Source organism: Coregonus lavaretus (assembly GCF_964263955.1).
Source record: "Coregonus lavaretus genome assembly, contig: HAP1_SCAFFOLD_4020, whole genome shotgun sequence".
Classification (NCBI taxonomy): Eukaryota; Metazoa; Chordata; class Actinopteri; order Salmoniformes; family Salmonidae; genus Coregonus; species Coregonus lavaretus.
Genome location: NW_028159560.1, coordinates 1 through 13,091, shown reverse-complemented (window position 1 = coordinate 13,091; position 13,091 = coordinate 1). Strand labels below are relative to the sequence as shown.

The 13,091-nt window shown below is 49.2% G+C and overlaps 1 protein-coding gene and 2 long non-coding RNA genes across 3 annotated transcripts in view; all 3 read right to left on the bottom strand.

Moving 5' to 3' along the window:
• Positions 1–12,351, bottom strand: part of LOC311122719 (protein CLEC16A-like) — a gene marked incomplete at both ends in the record, with an annotated part of 51,044 nt that extends 38,693 nt beyond the window's left edge. Inside the window, 2 exons of the mRNA XM_084197048.1 lie at positions 9,775–9,923; positions 12,210–12,351. Coding sequence (XP_084053174.1) covers positions 9,775–9,923; positions 12,210–12,351 — 291 coding nt within the window. The remainder of the gene's footprint in view (positions 1–9,774; positions 9,924–12,209) is intronic.
• Positions 4,955–5,624, bottom strand: LOC311122721. The gene is made up of 3 exons (XR_014612494.1): positions 5,594–5,624; positions 5,158–5,393; positions 4,955–5,028 (listed from the first exon to the last, which is right to left on the bottom strand). It is a non-coding gene; the product is annotated as an uncharacterized lncRNA (long non-coding RNA).
• Positions 6,528–6,814, bottom strand: LOC311122718. The gene is made up of 3 exons (XR_014612493.1): positions 6,767–6,814; positions 6,609–6,666; positions 6,528–6,575 (listed from the first exon to the last, which is right to left on the bottom strand). It is a non-coding gene; the product is annotated as an uncharacterized lncRNA (long non-coding RNA).
• Positions 12,352–13,091: the final 740 nt, after the last annotated feature.

Genomic DNA, 13,091 nt, shown 5'->3' with positions numbered 1-13,091 from the left:
GTCAGAACTCCAGATTCCTGGAATCATGATGGAATAAGCAGGAAATCTGGAATCTACTTCAACGTACTGTAGTGACTTAATAAGGGTGGATTGAAAGTGTTAAGTTTCGCAGGCCTTAGGTGGCAGGTTGTTATAGCAGGTCTACAGGCAGCTGATCTCTGTCTCTCTGGGGGGGGGTGTCCCTCGACCCAGCTCTCCCTCATTCCCTGAGACCTCCAGCCAATCACAGCCAGGGTCATAGGTCAAATGTCAGGGGTCAGCTAGAGAGGTCACAGGGAACAGAGGAGTATCAGCCCAATTATACACTTTCTCCCAAAAGTTTACACTTGCCCACTTCCCATCATGGATTTAACAACGGTGGAAACTCCAGCCAATGCTTCCACCAATCCGATGTTTTTAAATCCGTGACGGGCGAATGTTCAAGTGCACGCTACAGGAAGAAAAGGGGAAATCAGGCTAAGAGGGGCTACCATTGACAGTACACCGATAACTTTTCCCCATACACAGAAGCCAAAGACGAGGTCTAGTGCTGAAACAAAGGTCAAAAGGTCAAGGGTCGTGTCCCAAAGGTCCCCTTGCTCCCTGTATGGGGCGGCAGGTAGCTTAGTGGTTAAGAGCGTTGTGCCCAGTAACCGAAAGGTCGCTGGTTCTAATCCCCCCCCCCCCCCGAGCCGACTAGGTTGAAAAATCTGTCGATGTGCCCTTGAGCAAGGCACTTAACCCTAATTGCTCCTGTAAGTCGCTCTGGATAAGAGCATCTGCTAAATGACTAAAAAATTTTTTTTTAAATGTATATAGGGCAGTACATTTTACATTTCTGTAATTTAGCAGACGCTCTTATCCACAGCCACTTACAGTAGTGAGTGCATACATTTCCATACTTTTTCGTACTGTTCCCCCGTGGGAATCGAACCCACAACCCTGGCGTTGCAAGCAACACGCTCTACCAACTGAGTCAGGTTTGGGGGGGATGCATACAGACTGAGGTAATGTAGTTAAACACTGGTCTACCAACTGAGTCAGGTTTGGGGGGGATGCATACAGACTGAGGTAATGTAGTTAAACACTGGTCTACCAACTGAGTCAGGTTTGGGGGGGGATGCATACAGACTGAGGTAATGTAGTTAAACACTGGTCTACCAACTGAGTCAGGTTTGGGGGGGGATGCATACAGACTGAGGTAATGTAGTTAAACACTGGTCTACCAACTGAGTCAGGTTTGGGGGGGATGCATACAGACTGAGGTAATGTAGTTAAACACTGGTCTACCAACTGAGTCAGGTTTGGGGGGGGATGCATACAGACTGAGGTAATGTAGTTAAACACTGGTCTACCAACTGAGTCAGGTTTGGGGGGGATGCATACAGACTGAGGTAATGTAGTTAAACACTGGTCTACCAACTGAGTCAGGTTTGGGGGGGATGCATACAGACTGAGGTAATGTAGTTAAACACTGGTCTACCAACTGAGTCAGGTTTGGGGGGGGATGCATACAGACTGAGGTAATGTAGTTAAACACTGGTCTACCAACTGAGTCAGGTTTGGGGGGGATGCATACAGACTGAGGTAATGTAGTTAAACACTGGTCTACCAACTGAGTCAGGTTTGGGGGGGATGCATACAGACTGAGGTAATGTAGTTAAACACTGGTCTACCAACTGAGTCAGGTTTGGGGGGGATGCATACAGACTGAGGTAATGTAGTTAAACACTGGTCTACCAACTGAGTCAGGTTTGGGGGGGATGCATACAGACTGAGGTAATGTAGTTAAACACTGGTCTACCAACTGAGTCAGGTTTGGGGGGCTGCATATAGACTGAGGTAATGTAGTAAATCACGTCAGTTCTATTCATTTTATTTCTATCTGTAACCGTTTGGAATGTTTCACACCACTGAGTGAACACACCCTGGTTCTGACAACAGGAAACCACTGTTGGGTACACAGGAAGTTAGCGTCACTGAGGCGATAGGTTAGGTTGCCATAGAGACGAGAAGAGCGCTGTTAGAGTTGAGTCCGGAGAACTAACCAGCCGGTCAGAATGCTTATAGAGACACGTGTAACTTCATAAAAAAATTCCAAGCTGTAAAAAGGTTAAAACTTTGAAATGTTAAAAGAGTTAAAAGATGTACTTATACATTTTACATTTTAGTCATTTAGCAGACGCTCTTATCCAGAGCGACTTACAGTTAGTGAATGCATACGTCATTATTATTATTTTAATTTTTTTCATACTGGACCCCCGTGGGAATCGAACCGACAACCCTGGCGTTGCAAACACCATGCTCTACCAACTGAGCTACATCCCTGCCAGCCATTCCCTCCCATACCCTGGACGACGCTGGGCCAATTGTGCGCCGCCCCATGAGTCTCCCGGTCGCGGCCGGCTACGACAGAGCCTGGATTCGAACCAGGATCTCTAGCGGCACAGCTAGCACTGCGATGCAGTGCCTTAGACCACTGCGCCACTCGGGAGCATGGTAGGGATGGTAAGGCTCCTCTTCAACCTCACAGTAAAGAACAGACAGGCTACTGTTGCTTGGTGTGTCCAGAACGGCACCCCATTCCCTATATAGTGCATCTGGGCCACAGGGCTCTGGTGGAAAGCAGGGCACCGTGTAGGGAACAGGGTGCCAACTCAGACGCACTCTCAGAGTAATAACAACCTAACAGCTCAGCAACTCACAGTACAGTACACAGCTGGCTGACTCACTACCTACCTACCGCAGCTGACTGACTGACTCACTACCTACCACAGCTGACTGACTCACTACCTACCACAGCTGGCTGACTCACTACCTACCACAGCTGACTGACTCACTCACTACCTACCTACCACAGCTGACTGGCTCACTACCTACCGCAGCTGACTGACTGACTCACTACCTACCTACCACAGCTGACTGACTGACTCACTACCTACCTACCACAGCTGGTTGACTCACTACCTACCACAGCTGACTGACTCACTACCTACCTACCACAGCTGACTGACTGACTCACTACCTACCTACCACAGCTGACTGACTGACTCACTACCTACCTACCACAGCTGACTGACTACCTACCACAGCTGACTGACTGACTGACTCACTCACTACCTACCACAGCTGACTGACTCACTACCTACCACAGCTGACTGACTCACTACCTACCTACCGCAGCGGACTGACTGACTCACTACCTACCACAGCTGACTGACTGACTACCTACCTACCACAGCTGACTGACTCACTACCTACCTACCACAGCTGACTGACTGACTGACTACCTACCTACCGCAGCTGACTGACTGACTCACTACCTACCACAGCTGACTGACTGACTCAATACCTACCTACCACAGCTGACTGACTCACCACCTACCTACCACAGCTGACTGACTCACTACCTACCTACCACAGCTGACTGACTGACTGACTCACTACCTACCACAGCTGACTGACTGACTACCTACCTACCACAGCTGACTGACTCACCACCTACCTACCACAGCTGACTGACTGACTACCTACCTACCACAGCTGACTGACTGACTCACTACCTACCACAGCTGACTGACTGACTCACTACCTACCACAGCTGACTGACTCACCACCTACCTACCACAGCTGACTGACTCACTACCTACCTACCACAGCTGACTGACTGACTGACTCACTACCTACCACAGCTGACTCACCACCTACCTACCACAGCTGACTGACTCACTACCTACCTACCTACCACAGCTGACTGACTGACTGACTCACCACCTACCTACCACAGCTGACTGACTCACTACCTACCTACCTACCACAGCTGACTGACTCACTACCTGCCTACCTACCACAGTTGACTGACTGACTCACTACCTACCTACCACAGCTGACTGACTGACTCACTAATTACCTACCACAGCTGACTGACTGACTCACTAATTACCTACCACAGCTGACTGACTGACTCACTACCTACCTACCACAGCTGACTGACTGACTCACTAAATACCTACCACAGTTGACTGACTGACTGACTCACTACCTACCGCAGCTGACTGACTGACTCACTACCTACCTACCGCAGCTGACTGACTGACTCACTACCTACCTACCGCAGCTGACTGACTGACTCACTACCTACCTACCACAGCTGACTGACTGACTCACTACCTACCTACCACAGCTGACTGACTGACTCACTACCTACCTACCACAGCTGACTGACTGACTCACTACCTACCTACCACAGCTGACTGACTGACTCACTACCTACCTACCACAGCTGACTGACTGACTGACTAACTACCTACCACAGCTGACTGACTGACTCACTAATTACCTACCACAGCTGACTGACTGACTCACTAATTACCTACCACAGCTGACTGACTGACTCACTACCTACCTACAACAGCTGACTGACTGACTCACTAAATACCTACCACAGCTGATTGACTGACTAACTACCTACCACAGCTGACTGACTGACTCACTAATTACCTACCACAGCTGACTGACTGACTCACTAATTACCTACCACAGCTGACTGACTGACTCACTACCTACCTACCACAGCTGACTGACTGACTCACTACCTACCTACCACAGCTGACTGACTGACTCACTACCTACCTACCACAGCTGACTGACTGACTGACTAACTACCTACCACAGCTGACTGACTGACTCACTAATTACCTACCACAGCTGACTGACTGACTCACTAATTACCTACCACAGCTGACTGACTGACTCACTACCTACCTACCACAGCTGACTGACTGACTCACTAAATACCTACCACAGCTGACTGACTGACTAACTACCTACCACAGCTGACTGACTGACTCACTACCTACCTACCACAGCTGACTGACTGACTCACTACCTACCTACCGCAGCTGACTGACTGACTCACTACCTACCTACCGCAGCTGACTGACTGACTCACTACCTACCTACCACAGCTGGCTGACTGACTCACTACCTACCTACCACAGCTGACTGACTCACTACCTACCTACCACAGCTGACTGACTCACTACCTACCTACCACAGTTGACTGATTCACTACCTACCACAGTTGACTGATTCACTACCTACCACAGCTGACTGACTCACTACCTACCACAGCTGACTGACTCACTACCTACCACAGCTGACTGACTCACTACCTACCTACCACAGCTGACTGACTCACTACCTACCTACCACAGCTGACTGACTCACTACCTACCTACCACAGCTGACTGACTCACTACCTACCTACCACAGCTGACTGACTCACTACCTACCTACCTACCACAGCTGACTGACTCACTACCTACCTACCTACCACAGCTGACTGACTCACTACCTACCTACCACAGCTGACTGACTCACTACCTACCTACCACAGCTGACTGACTCACTACCTACCACAGCTGACTGACTCACTACCTACCACAGCTGACTGACTCACTACCTACCACAGCTGACTGACTCACTACCTACCACAGCTGACTGACTCACTACCTACCACAGCTGACTGACTCACGACCTACCACAGCTGACTGACTCACGACCTACCACAGCTGACTGACTCACTACCTACCACAGCTGACTGACTCACTACCTACCTACCACAGCTGACTGACTCACTACCTACCACAGCTGACTGACTCACTACCTGCCTACCTACCACAGCTGACTGACTGACTCACTACCTACCTACCACAGCTGACTGACTGACTCACTACCTACCTACCACAGCTGACTGACTGACTCACTAATTACCTACCACAGCTGACTGACTGACTCACTAATTACCTACCACAGCTGACTGACTGACTCACTACCTACCTACCACAGTTGACTGACTGACTGACTGACTCACTACCTACCGCAGCTGACTGACTGACTCACTACCTACCTACCGCAGCTGACTGACTGACTCACTACCTACCTACCGCAGCTGACTGACTGACTCACTACCTACCTACCACAGCTGACTGACTGACTCACTACCTACCTACCACAGCTGACTGACTGACTCACTACCTACCTACCACAGCTGACTGACTGACTGACTAACTACCTACCACAGCTGACTGACTGACTCACTACCTACCTACCACAGCTGACTGACTGACTGACTAACTACCTACCACAGCTGACTGACTGACTCACTAATTACCTACCACAGCTGACTGACTGACTCACTAATTACCTACCACAGCTGACTGACTGACTCACTACCTACCTACCACAGCTGACTGACTGACTCACTAAATACCTACCACAGCTGATTGACTGACTAACTACCTACCACAGCTGACTGACTGACTCACTAATTACCTACCACAGCTGACTGACTGACTCACTAATTACCTACCACAGCTGACTGACTGACTCACTACCTACCTACCACAGCTGACTGACTGACTCACTAAATACCTACCACAGCTGACTGACTGACTAACTACCTACCACAGCTGACTGACTGACTCACTACCTACCTACCACAGCTGACTGACTGACTCACTACCTACCTACCGCAGCTGACTGACTGACTCACTACCTACCTACCGCAGCTGACTGACTGACTCACTACCTACCTACCACAGCTGGCTGACTGACTCACTACCTACCTACCACAGCTGACTGACTCACTACCTACCTACCACAGCTGACTGACTCACTACCTACCTACCACAGTTGACTGATTCACTACCTACCACAGTTGACTGATTCACTACCTACCACAGCTGACTGACTCACTACCTACCACAGCTGACTGACTCACTACCTACCACAGCTGACTGACTCACTACCTACCTACCACAGCTGACTGACTCACTACCTAACTACCACAGCTGACTGACTCACTACCTACCTACCACAGCTGACTGACTCACTACCTACCTACCACAGCTGACTGACTCACTACCTACCTACCTACCACAGCTGACTGACTCACTACCTACCTACCTACCACAGCTGACTGACTCACTACCTACCTACCACAGCTGACTGACTCACTACCTACCACAGCTGACTGACTCACTACCTACCACAGCTGACTGACTCACTACCTACCACAGCTGACTGACTCACTACCTACCACAGCTGACTGACTCACTACCTACCACAGCTGACTGACTCACTACCTACCACAGCTGACTGACTCACGACCTACCACAGCTGACTGACTCACGACCTACCACAGCTGACTGACTCACTACCTACCACAGCTGACTGACTCACTACCTACCTACCACAGCTGACTGACTCACTACCTACCACAGCTGACTGACTCACTACCTGCCTACCTACCACAGCTGACTGACTGACTCACTACCTACCTACCACAGCTGACTGACTGACTCACTACCTACCTACCACAGTTGACTGACTGACTCACTACCTACCTACCACAGCTGACTGACTGACTCACTAATTACCTACCACAGCTGACTGACTGACTCACTAATTACCTACCACAGCTGACTGACTGACTCACTACCTACCTACCACAGTTGACTGACTGACTGACTCACTACCTACCGCAGCTGACTGACTGACTCACTACCTACCTACCGCAGCTGACTGACTGACTCACTACCTACCTACCGCAGCTGACTGACTGACTCACTACCTACCTACCACAGCTGACTGACTGACTCACTACCTACCTACCACAGCTGACTGACTGACTGACTAACTACCTACCACAGCTGACTGACTGACTCACTACCTACCTACCACAGCTGACTGACTGACTGACTAACTACCTACCACAGCTGACTGACTGACTCACTAATTACCTACCACAGCTGACTGACTGACTCACTAATTACCTACCACAGCTGACTGACTGACTCACTACCTACCTACCACAGCTGACTGACTGACTCACTAAATACCTACCACAGCTGATTGACTGACTAACTACCTACCACAGCTGACTGACTGACTCACTAATTACCTACCACAGCTGACTGACTGACTCACTAATTACCTACCACAGCTGACTGACTGACTCACTACCTACCTACCGCAGCTGACTGACTGACTCACTACCTACCTACCACAGCTGGCTGACTGACTCACTACCTACCTACCACAGCTGACTGACTCACTACCTACCACAGCTGACTGACTGACTCACTACCTACCTACCGCAGCTGACTGACTGACTCACTACCTACCTACCGCAGCTGACTGACTGACTCACTACCTACCTACCACAGCTGACTGACTGACTGACTAACTACCTACCACAGCTGACTGACTGACTCACTACCTACCTACCACAGCTGACTGACTGACTCACTACCTACCTACCACAGCTGACTGACTGACTCACTACCTACCTACCGCAGCTGACTGACTGACTCACTACCTACCTACCACAGCTGACTGACTGACTCACTACCTACCTACCACAGCTGACTGACTGACTGACTAACTACCTACCACAGCTGACTGACTGACTCACTACCTACCTACCACAGCTGACTGACTGACTGACTAACTACCTACCACAGCTGACTGACTGACTCACTAATTACCTACCACAGCTGACTGACTGACTCACTAATTACCTACCACAGCTGACTGACTGACTCACTACCTACCTACCACAGCTGACTGACTGACTCACTAAATACCTACCACAGCTGATTGACTGACTAACTACCTACCACAGCTGACTGACTGACTCACTAATTACCTACCACAGCTGACTGACTGACTCACTAATTACCTACCACAGCTGACTGACTGACTCACTACCTACCTACCACAGCTGACTGACTGACTCACTAAATACCTACCACAGCTGACTGACTGACTCACTACCTACCACAGCTGACTGACTGACTCACTACCTACCTACCACAGCTGACTGACTGACTCACTACCTACCTACCGCAGCTGACTGACTGACTCACTACCTACCTACCGCAGCTGACTGACTGACTCACTACCTACCTACCACAGCTGGCTGACTGACTCACTACCTACCTACCACAGCTGACTGACTCACTACCTACCACAGCTGACTGACTCACTACCTACCTACCGCAGCTGACTGACTCACTACCTACCTACCACAGCTGACTGACTCACTAACTACCTACCACAGCTGACTGACTCACTACCTACCTACCACAGCTGACTGACTCACGACCTACCACAGCTGACTGACTCACTACCTACCACAGTTGACTGACTCACTACCTACCTACCACAGCTGACTGACTCACTACCTACCACAGCTGACTGACTGACTCACTACCTACCACAGCTGACTGACTGACTCACTACCTACCACAGCTGACTGACTCACTACCTACCACAGCTGACTGACTCACTACCTACCACAGCTGACTGACTCACTACCTACCACAGCTGACTGACTCACTACCTACCACAGCTGACTGACTCACTACCTACCTACCTACCACAGCTGACTGACTCACTACCTACCTACCACAGCTGACTGACTCACTACCTACCTACCACAGCTGACTGACTCACTACCTACCTACCACAGCTGACTGACTCACTACCTACCTACCACAGCTGACTGACTCACTACCTACCACAGCTGACTGACTCACTACCTACCTACCACAGCTGACTGACTCACTACCTACCTACCACAGCTGACTGACTCACTACCTACCTACCACAGCTGACTGACTCACTACCTACCTACCACAGCTGACTGACTCACTACCTACCACAGCTGACTAACTCACTACCTACCACAGCTTACTGGTGTGGTTGTTAAGCCCCCCCCCCCCTCACCTCGTTGTAGAAGAAGTGTACGGTGTGGTTGTTCAGTTTGAGTGACAGGGTCTTGAGGAAGGAGATATAGTACGCCATGATCTCCTCGTCTGAGAAGTCAAACTTGTGAACGATGATGGAGTTGACGTGGTTGTTGGACAGCAGGTAATCTAGAGGAGGGGAGATGAGGGGGGAAACAGTTATATGATGGAGTTGACGTGGTTGTTGGACAGCAGGTAATCTAGAGGAGGGGAGATGAGGGGGGGAAACAGTTATATGATGGAGTTGATGTGGTTGTTGGACAGCAGGTAATCTAGAGGAGGAGAGATGAGGGGGGAAAACAGTTATATGATGGAGTTGACGTGGTTGTTGGACAGCAGGTAATCTATAGGAGGGGAGATGAGGGGGGAAACAGTTATATGATGGAGTTGGACAGCAGGTAATCTAGAGGAGGGGAGATGAGGGGGGAAAACAGTTATATGATGGAGTTGACGTGGTTATTGGACAGCAGGTAATCTATAGGAGGGGAGATGAGGGGGGAAAACAGTTATATGATGGAGTTGGACAGCAGGTAATCTATAGGAGGGGAGATGAGGGGGGGAAACAGTTATATGATGGAGTTGGACAGCAGGTAATCTAGAGGAGGGGAGATGAGGGGGGAAAACAGTTATATGATGGAGTTGACGTGGTTATTGGACAGCAGGTAATCTATAGGAGGGGAGATGAGGGGGGAAAACAGTTATATGATGGAGTTGGACAGCAGGTAATCTAGAGGAGGGGAGATGAGGGGGAAAACAGTTATATGATGGAGTTGACGTGGTTGTTGGACAGCAGGTAATCTAGAGGAGGGGAGATGAGGGGAAAACAGTTATATAATGGAGTTGACGTGGTTGTTGGACAGCAGGTAATCTAGAGGAGGGGAGATGAGGGGGGAAAACAGTTATATGATGGAGTTGACGTGGTTGTTGGACAGCAGGTAATCTAGAGGAGGGGAGATGAGGGGGAAAACAGTTATATGATGGAGTTGACGTGGTTGTTGGACAGCAGGTAATCTAGAGGAGGAGAGATGAGGGGGAAACAGTTATATGATGGAGTTGACGTGGTTGTTGGACAGCAGGTAATCTATAGGAGGAGAGATGAGGGGGGAAAACAGTTATATGATGGAGTTGACGTGGTTATTGGACAGCAGGTAATCTAGAGGAGGGGAGATGAGGGGGAAAACAGTTATATGATGGAGTTGACGTGGTTGTTGGACAGCAGGTAATCTAGAGGAGGGGAGATGAGGGGAAAACAGTTATATGATGGAGTTGACGTGGTTGTTGGACAGCAGGTAATCTATAGGAGGAGAGATGAGGGGGGAAAACAGTTATATGATGGAGTTGACGTGGTTATTGGACAGCAGGTAATCTATAGGAGGAGAGATGAGGGGGGAAACAGTTATATGATGGAGTTGACGTGGTTGTTGGACAGCAGGTAATCTAGAGGAGGAGAGATGAGGGGGGAAACAGTTATATGATGGAGTTGACGTGGTTATTGGACAGCAGGTAATCTATAGGAGGGGAGATGAGGGGGGAAACAGTTATATGATGGAGTTGACGTGGTTGTTGGACAGCAGGTAATCTAGAGGAGGGGAGATGAGGGGGAAACAGTTATATGATGGAGTTGACGTGGTTGTTGGACAGCAGGTAATCTATAGGAGGGGAGATGAGGGGGGAAACAGTTATATGATGGAGTTGACGTGGTTGTTGGACAGCAGGTAATCTATAGGAGGGGAGATGAGGGGGGAAACAGTTATACCACAGAAATATCTTATTCAGACTGATTGAAACTCTGGGGAATCTAAACCACAGGTGGCCAGTTTGTGTGTGTGTGTGTGCATGGTGTGGTGCGGTGTGTGTGTGTGCATGGTGTGGTGCGGTGTGTGTGTGTGTGTGTGTGTGCATGGTGTGGTGCGGTGTGTGTGTGTGCATGGTGTGGTGCGGTGTGTGTGTGTGTGTGTGTGCATGGTGTGGTGCCGTGTGTGTGTGTGTGGGGTGCGGTGTGTGTGTGTGTGCATGGTGTGGTGCTGTGTGTGTGTGTGTGGGGTGTGGTGTGTGTGTGCATGGTGTGGTGCGGTGTGTGTGTGTGTGTGTGTGTGTGCATGGTGTGGTGCGGTGTGTGTGTGTGTGTGCATGGTGTGGTGCGGTGTGTGTGTGTGTGTGTGTGTGCATGGTGTGGTGCGGTGTGTGTGTGTGTGTGTGTGCATGGTGTGGTGCCGTGTGTGTGTGTGTGGGGTGTGGTGTGTGTGTGCATGGTGTGGTGCGGTGTGTGTGTGTGTGTGTGTGTGTGCATGGTGTGGTGCGGTGTGTGTGTGTGTGTGTATGTGCATGGTGTGGTGCGGTGTGTGTGTGTGTGTGTGTGTGTGCATGGTGTGTGTGTGTGTGTGTGTGTGCATGGTGTGTTGTGTGTGTACCCACAGAGCGACGTCTCGTGGCTGATGTTTTCAAACAGGATGTTGAGGGTCTGGAGCAGCTGGACACAGACGTAACGACCTGACTTCTGACGAAGGATATTCAGGAAGAACGCAAACATATTCTTCTCCAGGAAGAAGCTGAGAACAGAGTAGAGGAGAGTACAATACAGTACAATAGAACAGAGTAGAATAGAGAGGAAGAGAGTAGAATATAGTAAAATTATGTAGAGTACATTACAATAGAGTAGAATAGAATAAAATAGAGTAGAATAGAGTAGAATAGAATAAAATAGAGTAGAATAGAGTAGAATAGAATAGAATAGAGTAGATAGAATAGAGTAGAATAGAATACAATAGAGAGGAGTAGAGTAGAGTAGAATAGAATAGAGAGGAAGAGAGTAGAATATAGTAAAATTATGTAGAATACATTAAAATAGAGTAGAATAGAATAAAATAGGAGTATAGTACAATAGAGAGGAGTAGAGTAGACAGGGTTAGGTCTATTCATGTTATACTAGGGCTATTATGGTTGATGGAGACGGTGTTTAAAGACCTTCCTCAAACACACAGCTGTCATTCAGGAGCCGTATGTATCGAGTTTCTCTGAGTAGGATCTGGAGCCGTATGTTTATTTATTTTTATTTTTATTTTACCATTATTTAACTAGTCAAGTCAGTTAAGAACTAATTATTATTTACAATGATGGCCTACACCGGCCAACCCGGACGACGCTGGGCCAATTGTGCACTGCCCTATGGGACTCCCAATCACGGCCGGTTTGCGATACAGCCTGGAATCGAACCAGGGGGTCTGTAGTGACGCCTCAAGCACTGTATCAAGTGTCTCTGAGTAGATCTGGAGCCGTATGTATCGACTTTCTCTGAGT